This window comes from Montipora capricornis, chromosome 3 (assembly GCF_036669925.1).
Source record: "Montipora capricornis isolate CH-2021 chromosome 3, ASM3666992v2, whole genome shotgun sequence".
In the NCBI taxonomy this organism is placed as follows: Eukaryota; Metazoa; Cnidaria; class Anthozoa; order Scleractinia; family Acroporidae; genus Montipora; species Montipora capricornis.
The window spans coordinates 17,869,102-17,889,101 of NC_090885.1; the positions used below are offsets into that span (position 1 = coordinate 17,869,102).

The window sequence follows — 20,000 nt, forward strand, 5'->3', positions numbered from 1 at the left end:
GCAGAGTTTAGTACAAAATACCGGGTAATGTAAGTTGCCAGACAACTAAGATGCGACTTGAGTAAACACTGTCGCTTTAAAGATTCCAAATATTTACTTTTCACCGCCTAAGTTGTTTGTCCAATTGACGTTCCATTCTTGAGCTCCATAAGGGTATACAGTTTTGTTTAAAGATGCACTAAAACGCCATTCGCGTTACAATGACTTTCGACGCCATTCCAGATTAGTAATTAAATGTCCTCCCGTGTGCACCGGAGAAATCTACGCATTACCCCAGCCCCCTCAAACCTAACAAATTACGCACAGAAGACTCTATGCACAAAGACACCAGTTAGCAGGGGAGTGACAGGCAAGACTTTTCATGACACGGAAAAAATAAAAATTAAAAACCAAGAAATATTACCCATTTTCCGACTGGGATTTCCATACTGGCAACCCACAAACAGTAGCTAGACGCTCCATGAGCTTACACTGGGTTGCCTGTGGTACGTGTTACTCAAAAACAGAAGGGACTGAGTTAGATGGAATTGAACTGCAGCGTTCCAGGCAATCTTTTCAAGTCGGGGGTCATTAAGACCATTTAAGTTGTCATCAAGTCGTGCCAGCAGAGGCCCTTTGACTCACACGTTAATACGACGAAACAGATCTTTTTCTGAGGTTAAAAACCTGGCTACCAGCCTATTAATCATTTGTCAGAAAGAAAAAATTCCTGTTATTAAAAAAAAAAAAAGGCACGCATTGCGTACATGTGGTAGTGCAGTAACACAGCGCTTTATTCCATATTGTCAACTGTCTTCCGGGAAATTCAAGTCGTCTTTGCGTAATATGTAGCTCTAATAGTACACGATATTGTTTTGGTATTGTATATCATTGTAGTGCCATGGTAGAAGTCTTAGGTAAATAGCCCCCTGAGAAGACATGTAGTTACTAGCAAAGTACTAAACCCAGAAAGATTGAAGAAAATAAAAGGGGATCGAAAAACATTGGCTTCTAGGCTGACATGCTGATCATTTTCAAGTACCCTCAAAACTTCCTTACACCTCAAGTTAAAGCGTGCACTCTGAGCGTCCGACAGCTTTATAATACAAATGTTGACTGAAGTTAAGACCTGTCCGGCGGGGATGGGTGACCTAAAAAATATACCACTTTGTAACAGAAGCATAGAACCGAAAATTCTATTTTAACGCTCAAAAATGCAAACTAATTAAGGTACAGATTTTGTTGGCTTGCTTTATGTAAATCAAATATTGATCCAATAGTAAATAAATATTGATACACAGTTTTTAGGAAGAGCAGAAGGAAGTTTTCAGGACGGTCGATCGAAAATAAAATATTTTGCCATCCGCAACAAAATTTACAACATGAAAACAACATTAATTTTAAACCACGAATATAAAAAGTTACCATCAGCGAAAAAACATTTTGGGAGATTTTTGCTACGTTCAATTTTGTTATTGTACTTTTCGCTGCACAAATACATCGCAAAATCGAAAGTGACATCAAATTCAGTTAGCGTCGTGATCAAGTTACCACGGCGTGTTTTCTCGCGAAACAGTGAAGCATTTGTGTCAAATGATGGCAAGATACAAGGTTTTTGTTTTTGTTAGTTTTCTTTTTTCTTTCAAGTGTTATAAAGTTTGAGAACAAATGTGCGAATTCAACACAAAGATCACAATCGCCCAACTCTTGAGGTTAACCAGTGTTTCTGCCAAGTCAACACTTTACTCTCCAAGACGAGGTTATTTATCACCAGGTAATTCCATCGTTTTGGAAATAGCAGCTACTTTATTATTCATCAGCGTCACAATTGTTTTTTTCCTGAACCCTTCCTATTTCAATTTCGTGCATGCAAACAAGACACACAATCCGTGTCACAAAGCATATGCGATTAAATAAATTTCTGATCCACTTAAACGCCATTCGCGCTACAATGACTTTCGACGCCATTGAAGGTTAACAAGAATTAGTAAAATTTCCAGTTCTTACAAGGAGACTGTAATAAATACAAATAGCCAGGACAACATAACTTACCAGAGAATTTTCCATTTGGTTTCAGTATTGTACATAATACCACACCTGGCAAAATATTAGAAATACGGCTCGGCGGGCGAAAGATTTGTCGAAGTCCATTACTCGTCGCTTCTAAGATTCCAGATACTATTTTTCGCCGTCTGTCTTGTTTATCCAATTGACGTTCCATTCTTGAGCTCCATAAGGGTATATTTTGTTTAAAGATGGGCTAAAACGCCATTCGCGTTACAATGATTTTCGACGCCATTGCAGGTTAATTAAATGTTCTCCTGAGTGCACCAGAGAAATCTACGCATTACCCCAGCCCCCTCAAACCTAACAAAATACGCACAGAAGACTCTATGCACAAAGACAGTCTGGAGGGATAGGCAAGACTTTTACCGACACGGAAAAAAAGAAAACGGAGAAATATTACCCATTTTCCGACTGGGCTTGCCATACTGGTAACCCAGTAAAAACTCACTAACAATAGAACCAAATACAAATTTAATTTAATTCAATAACAAGGTACGATTTGCATGAGATGCACGAGATGAACGAGTGATTGGCTTAGAAAGGCTTTTACGCTTTCTTTGATTGGTTATACTTCCACATGTGAAGAAGCTGTACGCCGTTCTGATTGGCTGTATAGGCTTTTTTCACGTGTGAAAATAAAGCGTATAGATTTGTACAAATTTGTTTTATGGAATAAAATTCTCATGTGTAATAGATATATATGTATTGTTTCGTTTTTCTTTTTGTTTTTCCATTTTATTTTCCGTTGCTTACGAGTCGGACTTTCATATACCGGACTAAAAAATGGAATTCCTGGAAAAGTCATTTCGAAAAAGTGGAAGTGGAATGGCAACTCCCACTGATGAAGGATCGAATAGAGCTTGTCAATCAATGGCGCTCGGGAGACAGAGAAAATAGGTGACTCAGTCGCCCGAGACTAGAAGCAAACAACTCCCATTCTAAACCTATTTCACGGCATTTTTACCGACTGATCTATTTTTATACTAACTTCAGTTCCGGTTCGGTGACGCTATGACGTCAAGTTAGTTTTTGTGATTGGTAATCAGGCTCCTGCGGGAGTCTCAATCGCGGGAAATTCAATCTACAAATAAATCGGTCTGTTAAAACGCCTTGACAGGAATATAGGGCTGTTGTTCGCTCCTACTCATGGGCAGCTGGTAACTACAATGAGTGACTGATAAAAAACAATGTTTTTCTTCTGTGCAGCCATAGGAAAGGTAATCTGGGCCTTGGCGAAACCGGCGAGATATCACTGACTATTGATGACAACCTTGGAGACCTCCAGCTTGGGAAAGTTAGTCAGGAATATATATCGGATCCAGATCTCCGTAAAATACTAACAAGATTTGACCTGGATACCAACATGATGAACCCTTTTCAAGATCAAGAACTGCTTCTTGTAACATCCGTTGTTTACAGCGAAAGATTTGAGGTTCAAGGAAACAGGCAACAAGATGTGATTATTGCATTTAATATCAACAGAAACCCATAAGGGTTGAAACGTGTAACGGCCCCTTGTGTGCTGGGAAACAAACTTCTGAATATTCGATTTGCTAAGTACCATATTTGGAACAACAAGAGCGAGGGGTTTCCAAATATGGTACTTAGCGCTGAAACATTCAACCAATCAGTTCGCACTTAATATTCGGAAGCTGTGAACGCGCGTTACACGTTTCAACCCTTATGGGTTTCTGATATCAATGATATCAATTTTGTATCAGTTGTAGTTGTGCGGTTTTAGGAAATTTTCTTTTCCGATTTGCGATTTCTGTAAGCTTCCTCCTTCAAAGGGAACCTCTGACACTCATAAAATGTTGAAAATACTTTTTTTTCTGGGGGAAAAGAAAACTCTCCTTTCAATCTTTGAGAAAATATCATTTAATTTCTAGTCTGTTTTACCTGTATGACGTGAGCATTAGCACACACGAAATACGCTAACTCAGATTTTAGAACATTTGTGCCTTTTCGGATTTTCGTCGGGATGAAAACAAACGCATAGAGAGAGAGAGAGAGAGAGAGAAAGTTGCAGGAAACTCAACAGTGGACAACTTCTGGGGAAAAGTGTAATTGCCCTGAGCGGGATTTGAACCCACGTCCCCCTAATCACTAGTCGGGTGTGATGACCACTACACTATCAGGACAACCATGCTGGTAACAGGGCTGATTGATCACTTAATGTGTGGCATTTTACGTGGGACTCCCTAAGGGCCAGTTTTTCTATGTGATAACGCTGGATCAACATGTGATTCACAGGCGGACAAGGGTAATTAATGTAAAGAGTCAATTAAGTAGATCCCTTGCCCAACAACGCATCACCCCCAGGAGGATCGCAAATGGATTCACAGTCCAAGTCGAGGAGAAATTATTAGGATTTTAGGCCCCGTCCACACGTATCCGTTTTCCGTTTGAAAACACAACTTTTTCTTTGCGGATACGGCTTCCGTCCACACGTATCTGATGAAAACGATTACTGAAAATGGAGCTTTTCAAAAACGCTCTCCAGAGTGGAACTTTATGAAAACGCTGTTTTCGCGAGTACGTGCGGATGAACGAAAAGGGAACTTTTCGAAAACGTTGACCTCACACTATCAGTTCCAATCCACTCCGTGCAATATTATCATAATTTAGTAAACTTATTTAAGATGCCGCAGAGATGCTTCACTTCCTTGTCTTTAATACTTGGGCTTATTTCAAACCTAATTGCCTGTTTTCAAGCAGATTTAGCTTTCCTATTTCTTCAAGCTTACTATCCTAACAAAAGATGGCGCCAAGTTATTATTTCGCGAGTTCATAATACCGAATACTCATGCGTCGAGCATGGGCAGTCAGGTTATCGTTTAAAAATTATCGATTTCAAATCAATTCATCGTATACGTGTGGACGGGCGAAAACGATGCGAAAACGCTACGTGTGAATGCAAATTTTGTTGAAAACGGAGAAAAAATGCTGCGTTTTCAAACGAATACGGATACGTGTGGACGGGACCTTAGGTAACGACAACGCCACAAAGAGGAAAAATAATTGTGCTGCACGTGCGCAATGCATTTTGTCTTGTATTAATTTTTGCGGTACTTTGCATAACAATGACGAGAAATCACCAAATTTGAGATTTTGACGACAGCTTCATATCATATCATATCATATCATATCATATCATATCATATCATATCATATCAAATCATATCATATCATATATCTTTATTTACCCTCGGATTTTTAGAGTAGCTTGGTGTTACAGTAGCTAATTTCTCCGAGCATTTACCCTGCCAACCATGATATATCACAGAAGACAGACCACAACACCGGGAACTACATGTCCTACTCTTTGCGACAAGTGTGCGGGTTCTTTTACGTCCCACAGGATTATGAACATTGAAGGGTTGTGAGACGGGACCTCCGGTTTATCGTCCTTATCCGAGAAGACTAGAGAGTCCAACCATTTGCAGATGTAATTACAAAGGAAGCACTTTTTCCTCAGTTATTTAAAGACCCTGAGTTGAACTCACGACCTCCCACGTGACATCCCGGTGCTCAACCAACTGAGCCATCGGTGCGCGGTGAAACTTGTGAGAGTACAAATGCAAACCCTTATTCTCCATTTGTACCCTGAAACCGCTCCTAACCAATTTGTTTGTAGAATCCTTCGGCCGCATAATTATACAACAAGAACGAGATGAAAGAATCGCGAAAGACTTACGATAGAGCAAAGTTATATTCTGAGGTGACGTTTCCGTCAACGTCGCAGTCGAAGATCTTAAAGTCCATAGTATTTTCGTTACTGAAGTCATCGTCGTTTTTTTAAGCTCCCCAATATGCAATTTATATGATGATATTATTGACATTTTTGTCATCTCTTTCTGCTTTCAGCGTGGAGTGCATGCAGTATTGGAGCTTCCATCAGAGCTTCCTATAGCTAAGGTTTTCAAATCCAAAGTCCATGGCACGTACAAGGAAAAAATCATCCCTCCAGGTGTGGCAACTAGGAATGCATGGGGGCCAATTCTCTTCAAGTACTGTCGGGTTCAGTACAATGAAACAAGCAAAAAGCTGGAGGTGGTGAAAGGGGAGTTTGTTGGAATTCACAGAGGAACTGATGAAGATGATGGTGATGATGATGCGGGGATTCCAATTGATCGGGATGCAGATGGCAACGATTTACCAGGTACGTCAGAGCTTTAGGTTATGAAGAAACGAAGCAAATAAGGCAGGATATCCAGGGCATTACGTGGTGCTTTTCAAAAACATGGATCTTTTCTCCTAAATTCCTGGATTGGAATCAAAATTTACAATTGTAAACCGTCCTTTCGCATTAATAATGATAATGAATGTAGCGCAGACTATCATAAACAATGTTCAGCTGTGCTGTTTAAAGTTCTTTAAGTGCCTATCACCTCAACAAACGTTTCCAATTTGTATAGAGCGAGTTTCAGTCGAGTGTCGTAAAACCAAAACCAAAGTAATTACTTTGGCCCGTCAAAAAGAAGGGAGAAAGTCCAGTAAACCAATGAAAACTCGAAGTAATTACACCTACCCGACACAAATTGCAAAGCGCGGTAAAATGTGCACTTCTGATTGGTTGTTGAAAAGTTGCACGAGAACTTTGAACCAATCACGTTGAGTGACGTAGTGCAAAACCAAAGTAATTCACTAATCACTTTCGACACTCAGTAGCCCTTTTCACGGTTAGATTTTCTCATTTCCATTACAATGTAACGTGGATGTGAGGCAATTTTGGGTTAAAACTACAAAATAGCCCGAAATTGCCTCACATACATGCTAGATTATATTGTAATGCAAATGAGAAAAACTAACCGTAAAAGGGGCTATTGAAAGCTGCTCTATGCTCCGAAATTGTCCCAAAGATACTTTTAAATACAGAGAAAATATACACATAAAGTCACATATAAACAAGAAATTGAAAATAAAATAGTAGAAAATGCTTTTAACTCATTGATCCCTGGACTGGGACTTAGTAGATCTTATTACGTCTAACGCCAGATGATTTTGGTGGTTCAGGGAGTCAGTGGGTTATGCCTTTTAAAATAAAGATGTTTTTATTTGTTTCTTGAAAGCCACACCTTTGTCGCATTAAAAATCTTACAATAGTTACGAAGTAATTGCCATAACGCAAATATATAGTCTCTCCCCTGGGGGCTTTTCAGGACTAATTTACAATTCTTTGTGGGGGACTTAAGGCAGACTGCTTGTTACGCAGTTTACAATTAATTTTAGGAAGTGAAAGATTCCCCCACCCAGATTACGTCAGACCACAACACTGGGGACTACGTCCGCTGCTCTTATCGAATAGATTTTACTTTTGACTCCAGATTATTTCACTGCCGAAGACATTGACATGATGGACACTATATACAAGACGGTTCTAATGACAGAGAAGAACCGAGAGCAACGAAAAGCGCGGGTCAGAAAATACCTGGGATGGGTGAGTCAAGAAACAAAATTGTTAACTTGCCAGTAGATCTGAAGGATATAGGCTTGGGGATTGGGGAATACCTCCCTTGATTGATTCACACATCTGTGCAAGACGGGGAAGGAGGTAGAACAGCAACCTCGTTTCCAGAAGAGAGACCCTGGGAACGAGGTAGGTAAACAAGATCAGGAATCAGCATAACAACACAAGGCGGTAGATAGTTTCAGGGCAGTGACACAGGTATTGAGAAAGAAAACGGTATCATCACTCTGTTGCTTTTGATTGGTTCTAAGAAATATTCTAGCTTTTCCTTGACCAAAACTGGCAAGCGCGGGGAAAACCACTGGGAGCAAGTCAAAATGATTACATGTACATAGAACGCCAAATTAAAGGCAAAGAACGTCTACAATTTGCTCGGAATTTCGCTAAATTCGGACAAGTGTATGGTAACTGGCCACAGAATTAGTTAATCCCGGTTTGAAGGAGTTTGTACTGGGACGGGTGACCCGGGTAGAAGACATAGTTTTTTTATTTTCTTTTTTGATTGTAATCCTGTAGTTTACAAAACCTGGCCGCTTATATCTTTTAAATGGTAGCATATTTTTTAAACTACAGACACGTTAACGGTCGGTATCCCCCGTAAACAGTATTGTTTCTTTTGCTTTCGATTGGTTAACGATGTAAAAGCACACTATTTTGGCAAACCACGAGAGTGGCAAAGCAAAACTAGTGGAATAGCAAACTTGCGAAAATCAAGTGATAATGCGCTCACAGTGTCATCTCTTCATAGTTTGAAAGAATGTTGACCACTGATGAGACGAAGATTTCACTTCCTGTGCCGTTGACCAGTGGCGACTGCATATTTCTGCAAAGCATGTACATTCCAGCAACTACGAGTCAGCGTATACTTGATTTTACAGGAGTAACGAGAGAGGACATTCAGAGCTGTGGAATTATTTTCAAATTGCTTGATGGTAAGTAAGGGCATGACATATTTGTTGTTTAAAAGAAATGAAGAATCATCCAGTGTTCGCCGGGATTATTACTGACTGGGTCATAGGTCGACTTGAATTCATAGTAACCACAAGAACAATTTAATTTCATCTTGATTACAATATTGTGCTAAACTGCTGGACTGGACGAAAAATACAGAAACCTCACGCTCTTGATCCTACTGCGCATGCACAAGAAATTGTGTCATAGGAGCAATACACTAAACAGCAATTTTAATTTTACTTGCTCTTACATTAGCGAATTCTGAGGATAAATTGCCATAGAAATTGATTTAAAAGCCGTATTTTGCCCTTGGCGTCAACTGGAAAATTAGTGACTTTCCGTTGTCGAAATCTTGGATGTTTTCCACTGTAAAGCTCGAACAGGCCGGGTCAAAGAATACCTTCGCAGCCACAATTTGAACCAAAAAATATAATTTATACCTGGTCGATTTGTACAGGCGAGTTTCTGATTGGCGGAGATTACAATGCCTCACCTCACGCGTCCAGCCGTGATCTAAGGAGTGAGTGCTGGCTCATTTCCCGAAAGAACGGCTGGTAATCAAGCCAAGAAACAATGAGGCTTGCATCACTTGTTTCAGTGTTTGCACCAGTTGTTCCCTTCCAGGGCTTAACTCACTTCCTCTCAAAGGCCACTGCGAAAACAAGACATATATGGAGCTAAACTCTTTATTATCCCTTAACCCTAACCCTAACCCTAACATGCAATGCATGTGTTCAAATTGAAATTAATGTAAAGAACCATAAAGGCTTAGAACAGTTTACTACGAGATACTTTGCCTTGGAGGCTGTAATAAAATAAAAAAAATGTAATCTTTCTGCCACGCGCTGTTCAAGTAATTTTGTATCAATATTGCACTTATGGAGCAAAAAACTAAATCTCTTGACAACCGCCCTTCTGCAAGGCGATCACACGTTCTATCCCAGGGAGACAGGTAACTGTTTCATCGATTCTGGAACAACCCTCAGGCTAAGTAACCTTTTGCTAGTTCCCTCCTTAGTCTGATAGCTGATATGTGAGAGATAAATAACCCAAAGGTTTATAAAACTAACACAATTTGAAATTTACTCATCAGATCTGCCTGACGAGGATTGGAAAGAGCTCGAGATGACACTTGACGCTGCTGAGGACTAAAAGCTTTACTATTTACGTTTTTATCGCCCTATGTAAAGGAATCCAGGTGGCCCTAGGGTGGCCCTCCGATTCCAGATCCCGAGTCTCGGATTCCGGATTCCAATCTCACCGGATCCACCGAAATGGATCCCGGATTCCACGCTATGGATTCCGGATTCCAAAACCTCACATTTACTGAATTCCGGATTCCTTCACATCGGGCGACGTTTAACTGTCAATTGGGAGCTTATGCAAGGACAACGACGACGCCAAGGAGAACGTCGTCTAAAAATACTATTTCGCGTTATTGTAATAACTTCGTTACAACCCCAGGTCGTTCGGAATGGAAAGTGAGTATCAAATTTGCAGGAATAAAGCTGGCATGAATTGTGTGGTTGTTTGGGGAGAAAATTAAAAATGCCTCGTTCGGTTCTCACGTCCTCTACACAACCTGAAAATTGGTCAATTCACGTCGTTGTCAGGACGAGGACGGCGGCAAAGAAATGCACTAAAATGAAAAACGCACTTTCAGGGAGTGGAGAGCTTTTGTTTTTGCTCATTAGAGTTATTTTTTTGTTGTGTTCTCGTAGACGTTGTCGTCGTCCTTGCGTAAGCTCCCTGGTTGTTCTTCGCGTCAGTTGACATTCGTGTCATCAGGCTTTATCGAGACTAGTTTGCCTTATTAAAAAGAGATTTTCTTATCCTTTCCTTTACTGCGTAATTGTGAGAAACAAACAACTCGTTGGGAAATCCCTAATTTTCTTTTGAGCACAATAGTAGTGTAAAATTTGTAATAGAGAGTGTTTAAAATTAAGCAATATTTTTGTTTTTTGTTTAATAGCTATTGTTGGATTTTTGTATTTTTAAAGTTGGTTTTGAGGATCGAGTTATCCTATGACTTAAACCGATGCAAAGAGAGAACAAACTGCTCCAAAAGGTGTCCGATCCTTATTTCGTAAGATTGCTGATTCAGTATTTTGTATTACGAGACCGTGTTGAAGGGGACGAACTATTAACGTGTGGAGGCTTTGGTTCGCGGAGAGACCGAATTAAACATTGTAACACCCAGCGGTTTCAATAGTAACTTAACTTACAAAGCAACATGTTACCATCAATAGTACCAGCAAGTAAAAGATCTTTGTAAACGAGTGCACTTTTATCTCGGCTTGCAAGTGAATACATGCCCATTTGGTATTGTTTAAAGGAGAACTTAAGGCCTAAACTCCAACTGTACTATTTTTTCCTTGATTATGAGGAAGAATGAGGTGTACAAATGAAGTCTTGATGCTTGCTTTTGCTTCTCCCTTGATATGAGCAAGAAAATTGAGTTTGAAGTTGCGTTTTTCCTGCTTTTTGGGGCCTGATCATTGTCAGCTCAAACTAATTATCAGCGGAAGAGTGTGACTTCACTGTAAATATGAAACTTAAAGGAATATAACAGACCTACAAGGTCTCCCTTTTGTGGGTTTGTGCTTACAGTTTATGATGAAGAAAGTTGAAACATCAACCGTATTTGTGGCCAAAGCTTCAAGGAAAGAAATCCTCAATTTATGGCTTCAGTTCCCCTTCAAATGCAATGAAAAATATTCAGTTGTTCTTAAACTCTTGACTATAAGCTAAAACCCCTACTAGGCGTAAAAACTAATATTGTCACCGTATCCCTTCCATTTACCACATTTAATAAAGTAATTGTCGGCCAAAGTTAAGTTTAAATGAACGCTGAATAAATCCCTCGCTTTGTTTGCTTTGGGTGTATGCGCTTCTAGTAGAGACCTTTGACAGAATGGATGTGGTTTTTGACAACATCAGAAACGCGGATGAGAATTCATGGCTTAGAGATCCTGGTTTTTTTCCTGTGGAAACAATGTTAACATTGTATATGGTCTATTTACGAACTAAGACGTTTTAAGATAAAGTTTATGAAAATTATACTCCTTTGTCTGTTGTAGCTTTGCGGCCCGAAAAAGCCAATGGTGACAGGTGACACTACGTTCCGCCTATTTTAGAAAGCTGCTGCCCGTTTCGCGAAGGAAAGAATTCCATCTTTATCTTAAAAATGAAAAGCTCTCCGGAATAATTTTGTATGTTGTTTCATTAAAAACATGTAAAAAAAAAAACAGTTTTCAAAACTGGCGGATCTCAGATTCACAATTGGCTTTTCGGGACTTTTGCTGGTCTTTTAACAGATTTACAAAATAGGAAAGAACAACATTATTTCAAAGTTGCATTTCTCGAGACCGCCTTGGTTTGCAGACACAAAAAGATTTATGGCCCTCGTAATACGGCCGAAACTTTTTGGGCGTCTTTTCAGAGCTAGACCTTATATTTCTCTCTGTCTCCAAACCCAGGCCTTTCAGATACACGAAACTTTGCGATTATGTTGTTTCATCTGGTCTTGTAAATCTGTTGAAAGACCAACTTGGATTGGATTTTCTGGTCGAACATTTAACGGGAATTCAGTGTTGATGCAGTTGTGCGAGAGCACCAATGTGTCCCAGGCTCTTGCTGGACTCTGTCACACTTGTGGGTTGGGATTCCTTGTTCGGCTGCACTGCAGCGAAGTTATTTTACACCGGTTTTCTCGTCTTATTAAAAGAACAGCATTTGATTTGTATTGATTTGCTGTCTCATCAATAGGCCTTTTTCCATATAATAAAATTCAGCTTGAAAGAGAGGTGTAGAGGACAAAGACAATGGAAAATGGATGATATGTAATTCATTCCAACGTGTTTCTGTTGTTTTTGTCCTCATTATTAGAGATCTTCAATGCTAGACTACATTGAGACATAAAACGGTGCCGGGATGGCGCAGTGGTGAGAGCACTCGCCTCCAACCAATGTGACCCGGGTTCGATTCCCAGACTCGGCGTCATATGTGGGTTGAGTTTGTTAGTTCTCTACTCTGCTCCGAAGGGTTTATCTCCAGGTACTCCGGTTTTCCCCTCTCATCAAAAACCAACCCATTATTTGATATGTGTTGATTTGACTCGATTTTTGTACTGTGTTTCCAGTTAGTCCCTGATCGCTAAATACACTTGACAGTCAAAGTTCATTATAATTATATATTGTGATTGTTATTGTTTGCTAAGGGACGGACCATTAGAAAAGTGATGGGGGGTGTGGGGGATTTTCAGCTGGTACGAATTTTTTTTTTTCGAGCACTGGTTGTGCAAGAATTTCTTTCCAGGTGAAACCCCCTGTACGAATTTTTTTTCAGACAAATATTGCTTTTTTTTAACAGTGAAATCTTGATTCATTATCTATGGTTTTGTGATTTATAAATTATTCTACACTCACAACAGATCAAAGGATACAGGCCACTTTTTAATGCAAAATCTTTTCGAAAATGTACACACAGTGAGAGAGGAGGAAGCCACTTGGAGTGGACGGCTTCCCTGTACATTTTTGCAGTCCCTGCCCTCTGGAATTCCTCTCCCACAGCCCATCATAACGATGCCATACTCCATTCACCAACACAGCCCCTCTGTAAAGTTTTAACACTACTACTACATGTAAATGCTCTTTTTCATTTTATTATAGAGAATCATCATTCAAGGCGATAAGACCCATCCTCTAATTTTTATTGTGGGCACAAAATATTTTATAGAATATTTATAAAGATACCAAATTCTAATATTTATTTATTACAAATTTTATTTTGAGCGAATGTGAGAATGATATATATACATGAGAATCAAAGAGAGACAAAGCTCTTCACCTTGAATCAAGCTATCGGCAACTGATGAGATCCACATGATAGGATCGAAACAGCGGTCTTGCCTGACCAAATAATATGTCAGAGAACTTCCATCTAGAGTCGGGTTATCTTAATGCCTCGACAAAGAAGCGACCTAAAGACATCGACATCAAATATCAAAAGAGCATCGACGAGAACGAATTAACTCCAGAGGTTCAAGGAGGACAGCTACTGACCATGGCCACAAACCAAAACACGCTGAAGAAGTCAGAAGAACGAGTGAAAGAACAACGCCTCCAAAAAGCATAACGATCTGCTAAGAAACGCAGAAAAAAAGGCATACAAAGCCTATAAGAAGCCAGCTACGTCACTGATACAAGGCACAATGTAACAGGCGTTCAAAATCAAAATGAACCCGGGCCCGGGTCAAACATTTCAAACCAGAAGATCACTCGCTTCTACCGCCGATGAATATAGAATTAAATTGGCGCAAAAGCGAGACGCCATAAGGTCACATTCACATTACTGCTGAGAAAATCAACACCAAGAAACTAAAAACATTACTTTCGAGACCAACTATTTTCTTGGAAGAAAACGTATCACACAGCAGTATAGAGATTCAAATGTAAAGCCTCATAGGGCAAAAACCATTGCTAAACGAATACTACACGAACCGCCTAAAACAGGCGTCCATTCAAATATGTACTGATATGATCAAGAGAGCAAAATTACGACAAAGGCAACAGAAACCAGACCACGTACAAGGGAGTCGTGTAGGGCTGTGAACCCTTTTTAACACTTTCAAAGTTTGCCCTTTGATTGACAGTTACGTATTGAAATTCCCAAGTTCGAAGCGAACTTATCAAATTTACAACGAACTTTGCAAATCGCCTGTCAAAAGTTTTGTGAAATGCACTCTAAATAAAAGTCACAATTCGACCTTCCTTCTGCTTGAATGTTTTTTCTTTACCTTCTTCTTTGCGTGAATTTTTTTTCTTGGCATTTTCCCTCCCATGAATTTTTTTTTTCGGTTTTTTCCTAATCACTTTTCTAATGGTCCGTCCCTAAGGAAACTTGGGAACGCCAGAAATTGTGCTACAAAACAGGCCATCCTTCGAAATTCTTCGTTTCTATCTGCGTTTCTCCAGGCTCGTTCAATTTTGTCGGTCTTAGAAAAACAATTTTGACTTGCTCATTTGTATTTCAAAATGCAGTTGTACTAATACATCCTTCTAGTACTAATTCTAGTGGAATCCTTATAAAATTTAAGGCGACATTGCTGTCATCATTTTGTTAGCGAACGGGACTTTGGGCATAATACCCAACGAGTTTGAAAAGACGGATGAAACGACGTAACCACGAACACTAACCACGAATGTATTTTGTATAGGTAATCGCATGGGGCCGAGTAAAATTAAGGATTAATATCACGCGTGTTTTCAGAAGTTGCTGAAATTGCCCGAGTCGCGCAGCGACGAGGGCCATTTCAGCAACGTCTGAAAACACAAGTGGTATTAATCCTTAATCTTACGAGGACCCATTGCGATTACTTGTTAATAACAAAGAGGGCAAAATTTTCTTAACACTGTTGAGGCACCTCGAAAAACAGACAGCTAAGCGGAGTTAAAACACTCGTTCGCTCGGAAGCAAAACAACTAACAAACAGACAAGCAAGTCAACTTGTTCTTTGCGTCCAAAACGAGTATAGATGATTGTTATTTACATCCACTCGAGAGAAAAATACGAGTTTCATTCGTGAACAACTGTAACAACGATTAAACCAAATGTTAAGCTTCAATTTATTTTATTCACCTGTGCTGTAGAGGTTTTTACCACTTGCAAATACGCATCCGTAAACATAGCAAACGGTTTGTCCAAAGAAATCCACCAAATTTGAGCTACTTGTTCCTCCCGTCAATGGCAAATTGTTCTGTGACCTTTTTTGTTGAGCTGCAAGATGTCGTGGTAAATTGAAAGCCCTTGACGAAAGGAATCATTTTGTTTTTCAACCACACAATCCCGCTACGCCGGGCGCCATGTAAGTCGATCCAAGTTTTAAGCTTTTCATGAAAAAAATCTTTTGCCCTTCTTCTTGTCACTCGAAAATTCAAATTCCAGATCATCTTTTAAAGCTAGTTCTTAATCTTTATGCCTTTTCGGCGAATGCAACGCGAATTAAAAGACAAACTTCGATGAAGACGAAGTTGTTTTGCTCAAACAGAAGAAACCAACTGAATGTGGAAGACGTACGTTCAGCCAATCAGGAGCGAGAATTTTTGGCGCTCGACCAATCGTGAGCGAGTAATTTTGCCCTCTTCTCAAGCAAAATTAAGAAAAAATACCCTCTTCATTGACCAATCAGCATTCAGTAATTTTGCCCTCTTTGTTATTACACAAGTAACTGTCAAATGTATTGTCAATAATAGTAATTACTCATGCGCAGTAAGCGCATGAGGTATAAAATGCCCTCCGTTTCTTGTTTTCCGTGTCACATTAGTGCATGCAAATTTATGCTTGCATACATTTACAGACTGTAACTTTACGTGGGGCGGGGGGTAGGGGATTATTCAAAACAATTAATAGCTGCTGAAAAATGTATTGTTGAGTCAGAAAAATTAATAGAAAGACTTGAAAAGAAGTATTAGAGTCTTAAAATGTATGTATGCTTGGAATATCAGTCCATTTTGCATGACAAAATAAACAGTGCGTGTTGGATGAAATCAACCATCTCTCTCATGTTTCAAGCCCTTGAGTAGACTTGCAAGAATTCCACCTCACGAGAATCCCGGGAGAACATGTTTTGGCGAGCGAAGCGTGATTTTTCGGACGCGAATCTACACTAGACGAAGGACTTTTGAAAGTCTAGCCCTTAAGATGTGTCATTTTGTCTTGGATGTGCATGGTCGCGCCCGAGTCATCGCATCTTGACTGTTCAAACTTTGTGATTGTAGTCGCGGTCCTACGGCCCGGGTCGTACGGATCGAGCTGTTATAATAAATCTTTTTTGATTGTGGAGCCAAAGGTAAGTTGTTGACATTAAAGACAAAATTATATTTTTTTTTTCTAATTTGTTTTACAAATAAACACTTTGCACGAGAACGGGGATCGACATAAAGGTCATTCAAACTGATCTCCATCAACATGCCGGTCATCTCAGCTCCTAATGATCTTTGAGAACCTTAGAGGAGCTTTGAGCGAAACTGAGAATACCTGAGAAAAACTGATCCGACTTTTAGCAATCTGAACTGTTTTTAGAACTACTGTTATTGTCAGTATGGGCATGCGACGAAGTTAAAATGGGGAATTCTTTCAACAATACAGACTAGTCGTTGACATGCATTGGTGTTTATTTGGTGGCAAAGGAATTTATATTAGAGGATGCTTCAAGGGGAAATTCTGGTTTTTTGTCTTACTTTTGTTTTACTTAGAGGCCATTTATTTGCCAGTATTGAAAAGTTTGGTTCACATTTATGAAATGTAACAAATTATCATCTGTGGCTTTACAGAGATCTATTTGTATCGCTTTTACATTCCTGAGTTAATTCGACTCGCAAATGACGCACAAACAAACCAGGTCCAGGAATTGTTGATCTAACTAAAACTATTGCCGCACCATACAGTCAAGGTAATGTTGAAGTATTTGGTACGGCAAATGCAAGCACACAACGTGTGGCAATGTCGCTGTCGGCACTTGTTTAAAATTTCAGGAATCCAATAACCTCTTCAGCTGACTTGGTTCAAATTATATAAAACTTTGGGAATAATATGTATTCAGCTTTGTCACAATCATGCAATCAGGGACTCCTATTTTGACAGATTTGCCTGTTATGGTTATAACTTAAGCTACATTAATCATCAGTTTGCATACAGTGATAGTTATAGTGGTTTGCTAAATAGTGCACTTCCTATAATTTCAGACTTTCCTTATGTTATATCAATGTTAGCTGCCTTTGATTCCTTGCTCATGGATAATTATCATGCATATATTTTAACACTTGAACTTTACACGGTAGCAATATACTGTCTGCCTAATGGGAGGTGTAAAATTTTTTACTCTCATGGCAGAGATTTATTAGGTATGGGACCCATTTGCAACATGTACTTCAATTGAAATAGATTCATTAATGAATTTGGTACAACATTTTCAGAATATATGTGCACAAACATCTGTTACTTATGAGATTAAAATGTGTTAACATTATTAAAATATAAACCAACAGTGGAAGCAGTGTTCATTCATTATATGTTCGAAACCAAAATTTTAGACCCTAGGAGCACTTAAATGATGTTTAGCTTTGTTCTTGCAAAGAATGTTCTGATGTGTCATTTTAGCGAAGCTCCGCGCGCGCCTTCGGCGCGCGCGCGCGGAGCACCATAGTTAAGAAAATATGGTAACCCATCGATGTGAGAAAATTTGGTTTTATAGCCATGACGTCATAAACGTCCGTACGTCCGTCCGCCCCTTCATGAATGCCAATGTGACCAGTACACGTAACCATATCACGGGCTCAAGATTAGAGCTCATCCAGGAGGCAATACTCCATTTGACACTGTAACTAGTACCCTGTTCACACCAAAAAAACATGTTTAATTAAACAAAGTTTAACGAAACCATGTTTAATTGAACATGGTTAACTGATCAACTCGTTCACACCGAACTACAAGAGCTGACAACAACGCAGCCTCATGTTCATGCTCAGCCTCGCGTTCGTGTAATTGTAATTGACGTAAAATTGAACAACAATGTAAACAAAATGGCGGATGCGCTAAATATTGCGCTTTTGTTTTGGAAAACACGGAGAGAAGAAAGCCGAAAAATCGCGGAAAGTCGTGCAAAGCTTGCCAGGAGACGACTCTACCGATACCTCCGCCGCAGATGTCTTGTCTCATCTGTATTTTTTTTGTTGTTGGCGCGGCAACTATTTCAATGCGCCCCAAGTTTACGTCGAGTTTGGAGTAAAAGCAGGTCTCAGTCCTTTTGGGAGGAGACCTGCCAAGGCTGGAGCGATAATGATTGGGTAGAGAACTTCAGGATGTCGAAGGATTCGTTTGAATATCTGTGCGCTGAACTATCACCCCATATCGCGAAACAGAACACGAACTTTCGTAAAGCCATTGCAGTTCGCCATCGCGTTGCAATCACTTTGTATTGGCTTGCCGACTCCGCTCGCTACAGAACAATTGGAAGCTTGTTTGGCGTTGGAAAATCCACCGTGTGTACCATCGTGAAACAGGTATGTGAGGTACTTGCAGGTATTCTTCTTCCTCGGTATATTTTCTTTCCACAAAATCAGCAAGAAGTACAAGATCAGATCGATGGTTTTAGAGATCGTGCGGGGTTTCCCCAAGTAGTGGCCGCTCTTGACGGTTGCCATGTGCCTATCATTGCACCTCTCCAAAGTCCGGAAGATTACGTGAATCGAAAAGGATTCCACGCAGTAACACTGCAGGGATTGGTTGACAGCAACTATCGTTTTGTTGACATTTTTGTTGGATGGCCGGCGAAAGTTCACGACGCGCGCGTATTTAAAAATTCACCGCTGTTTTGCCACTGCTGTGCGAGGACTTTCCTACCGCTTCAATTATCTCGAGTCATATCAGGTGTGAGAGTTCCGCCCTTGATAGTTGGAGACTCTGCATATGCGCTCAGTGACTGGCTGATGAAGCCGTACACTGATAATGGAAACTTAACGCGAGAACAAGTGAATTTCAACAAGATCCTCAGCATGACAAGAGTGGTGGTTTAGAATGCCTATGGAAGACTAAAGGGTAGGTTCAGAAGCATTGCAAAGAGGCTGGACCTTAATGTTGAGACTGTTTGTCTTGTCATTGCTGCTTGTTGCGTGTTGCACAACTTCTGTGAAGTCATGGGTGAGGACTTTAATGAGAAGTGGCTGCAAGGTGTACAGCTCCATCTTGGTGTTTTCCCAGTCGACCCAAACCAAGGACAAAACAGGAATGCTGTAGCCATCAGAGAAGCCATCAAGACATCATTATTGTAATTACCGAGCGAATAGCCTCCCATGCAGACATTCTTTTGGCTTATGAGGCAATCTCTCCTGACCTGCCCAATAAGGGATTGTGAGCCAAAAGAATGTCTGCCCGAGAGACAAAAAAACAAAACAAAACAACAACTGTATTGACTAACACAAACTACTGTGCAGACCAGTTTTAAATTTTGCGTATAAAATTGTTGTAGCTGGAAATTCTATGGTCATGCAAGTTTAATTAAAGAACGATTTTAGCTATTACATGTACTATGCGAATCCAAAAACCATGAACTGCTCAATAATTTTTGACATTAACATTTTAATTGTGAATTTACCAATCACATGCGAGATAAAACCACAAAAATATGCAAACTACACAGTTAATTACCATTACAGCTGGCAGTTTTCATCTATGCATTGAGATCTGATGTATGGCTTTTTCCTTGTAACACATTAACATTCCAGAGATAATTTGAGTGTTCATGGTTTTTGAATTCACATAGTAAAGACGAACTGGGAATTTATTGAACGGCTTCAAAAACCTCTGATATAGATCTTTTCATTCTTGCAGTGCTATTTAGATTTTGGGTTATCTCGGCCAAGAGAATTGGAATATATGAAAAGGGGCAGGGATGCTTTTCGTCTTGCTTAAGGGTGTAAATTTCTGATTTTTGATTTTGCTTAGGGTGTTCCAGGCAAAACGTCTATAGTGT

The 20,000-nt window shown here is 39.8% G+C and overlaps 3 protein-coding genes across 5 annotated transcripts in view; 2 read left to right on the forward strand and 1 right to left on the reverse strand.

The window, feature by feature from the left end:
- The window catches only part of LOC138041732 (uncharacterized), a 14,864-nt gene extending 8,639 nt beyond the window's left edge, over positions 1–6,225 (forward strand). Inside the window, exons 3-4 of the mRNA XM_068887460.1 lie at positions 3,253–3,502; positions 5,914–6,225. Coding sequence (XP_068743561.1) covers positions 3,253–3,502; positions 5,914–6,225 — 562 coding nt within the window. The remainder of the gene's footprint in view (positions 1–3,252; positions 3,503–5,913) is intronic.
- The window catches only part of LOC138042465 (uncharacterized), a 63,112-nt gene extending 51,444 nt beyond the window's left edge, over positions 1–11,668 (forward strand). Inside the window, exons 6-8 of one of the 3 annotated variants that reach the window (XM_068888359.1) lie at positions 7,374–7,486; positions 8,265–8,448; positions 9,564–11,667. In XM_068888359.1, coding sequence (XP_068744460.1) covers positions 7,374–7,486; positions 8,265–8,448; positions 9,564–9,622 — 356 coding nt within the window. In that variant the 3' untranslated portion in view covers positions 9,623–11,667. Of the gene's footprint in view, positions 1–7,373; positions 7,487–8,264; positions 8,449–9,563 lie in introns of all 3 variants that reach the window. The other 2 variants (XM_068888362.1, XM_068888361.1) reach the window with 2 other exon arrangements.
- LOC138042473 (serum paraoxonase/lactonase 3-like) overlaps positions 8,548–20,000 on the reverse strand; it is a 63,667-nt gene continuing 52,214 nt past the window's right edge. Inside the window, exon 8 of the mRNA XM_068888378.1 lies at positions 8,548–9,122. Within this exon, the coding sequence (XP_068744479.1) occupies positions 9,103–9,122 (20 nt within the window). The 3' untranslated portion in view covers positions 8,548–9,102. The remainder of the gene's footprint in view (positions 9,123–20,000) is intronic.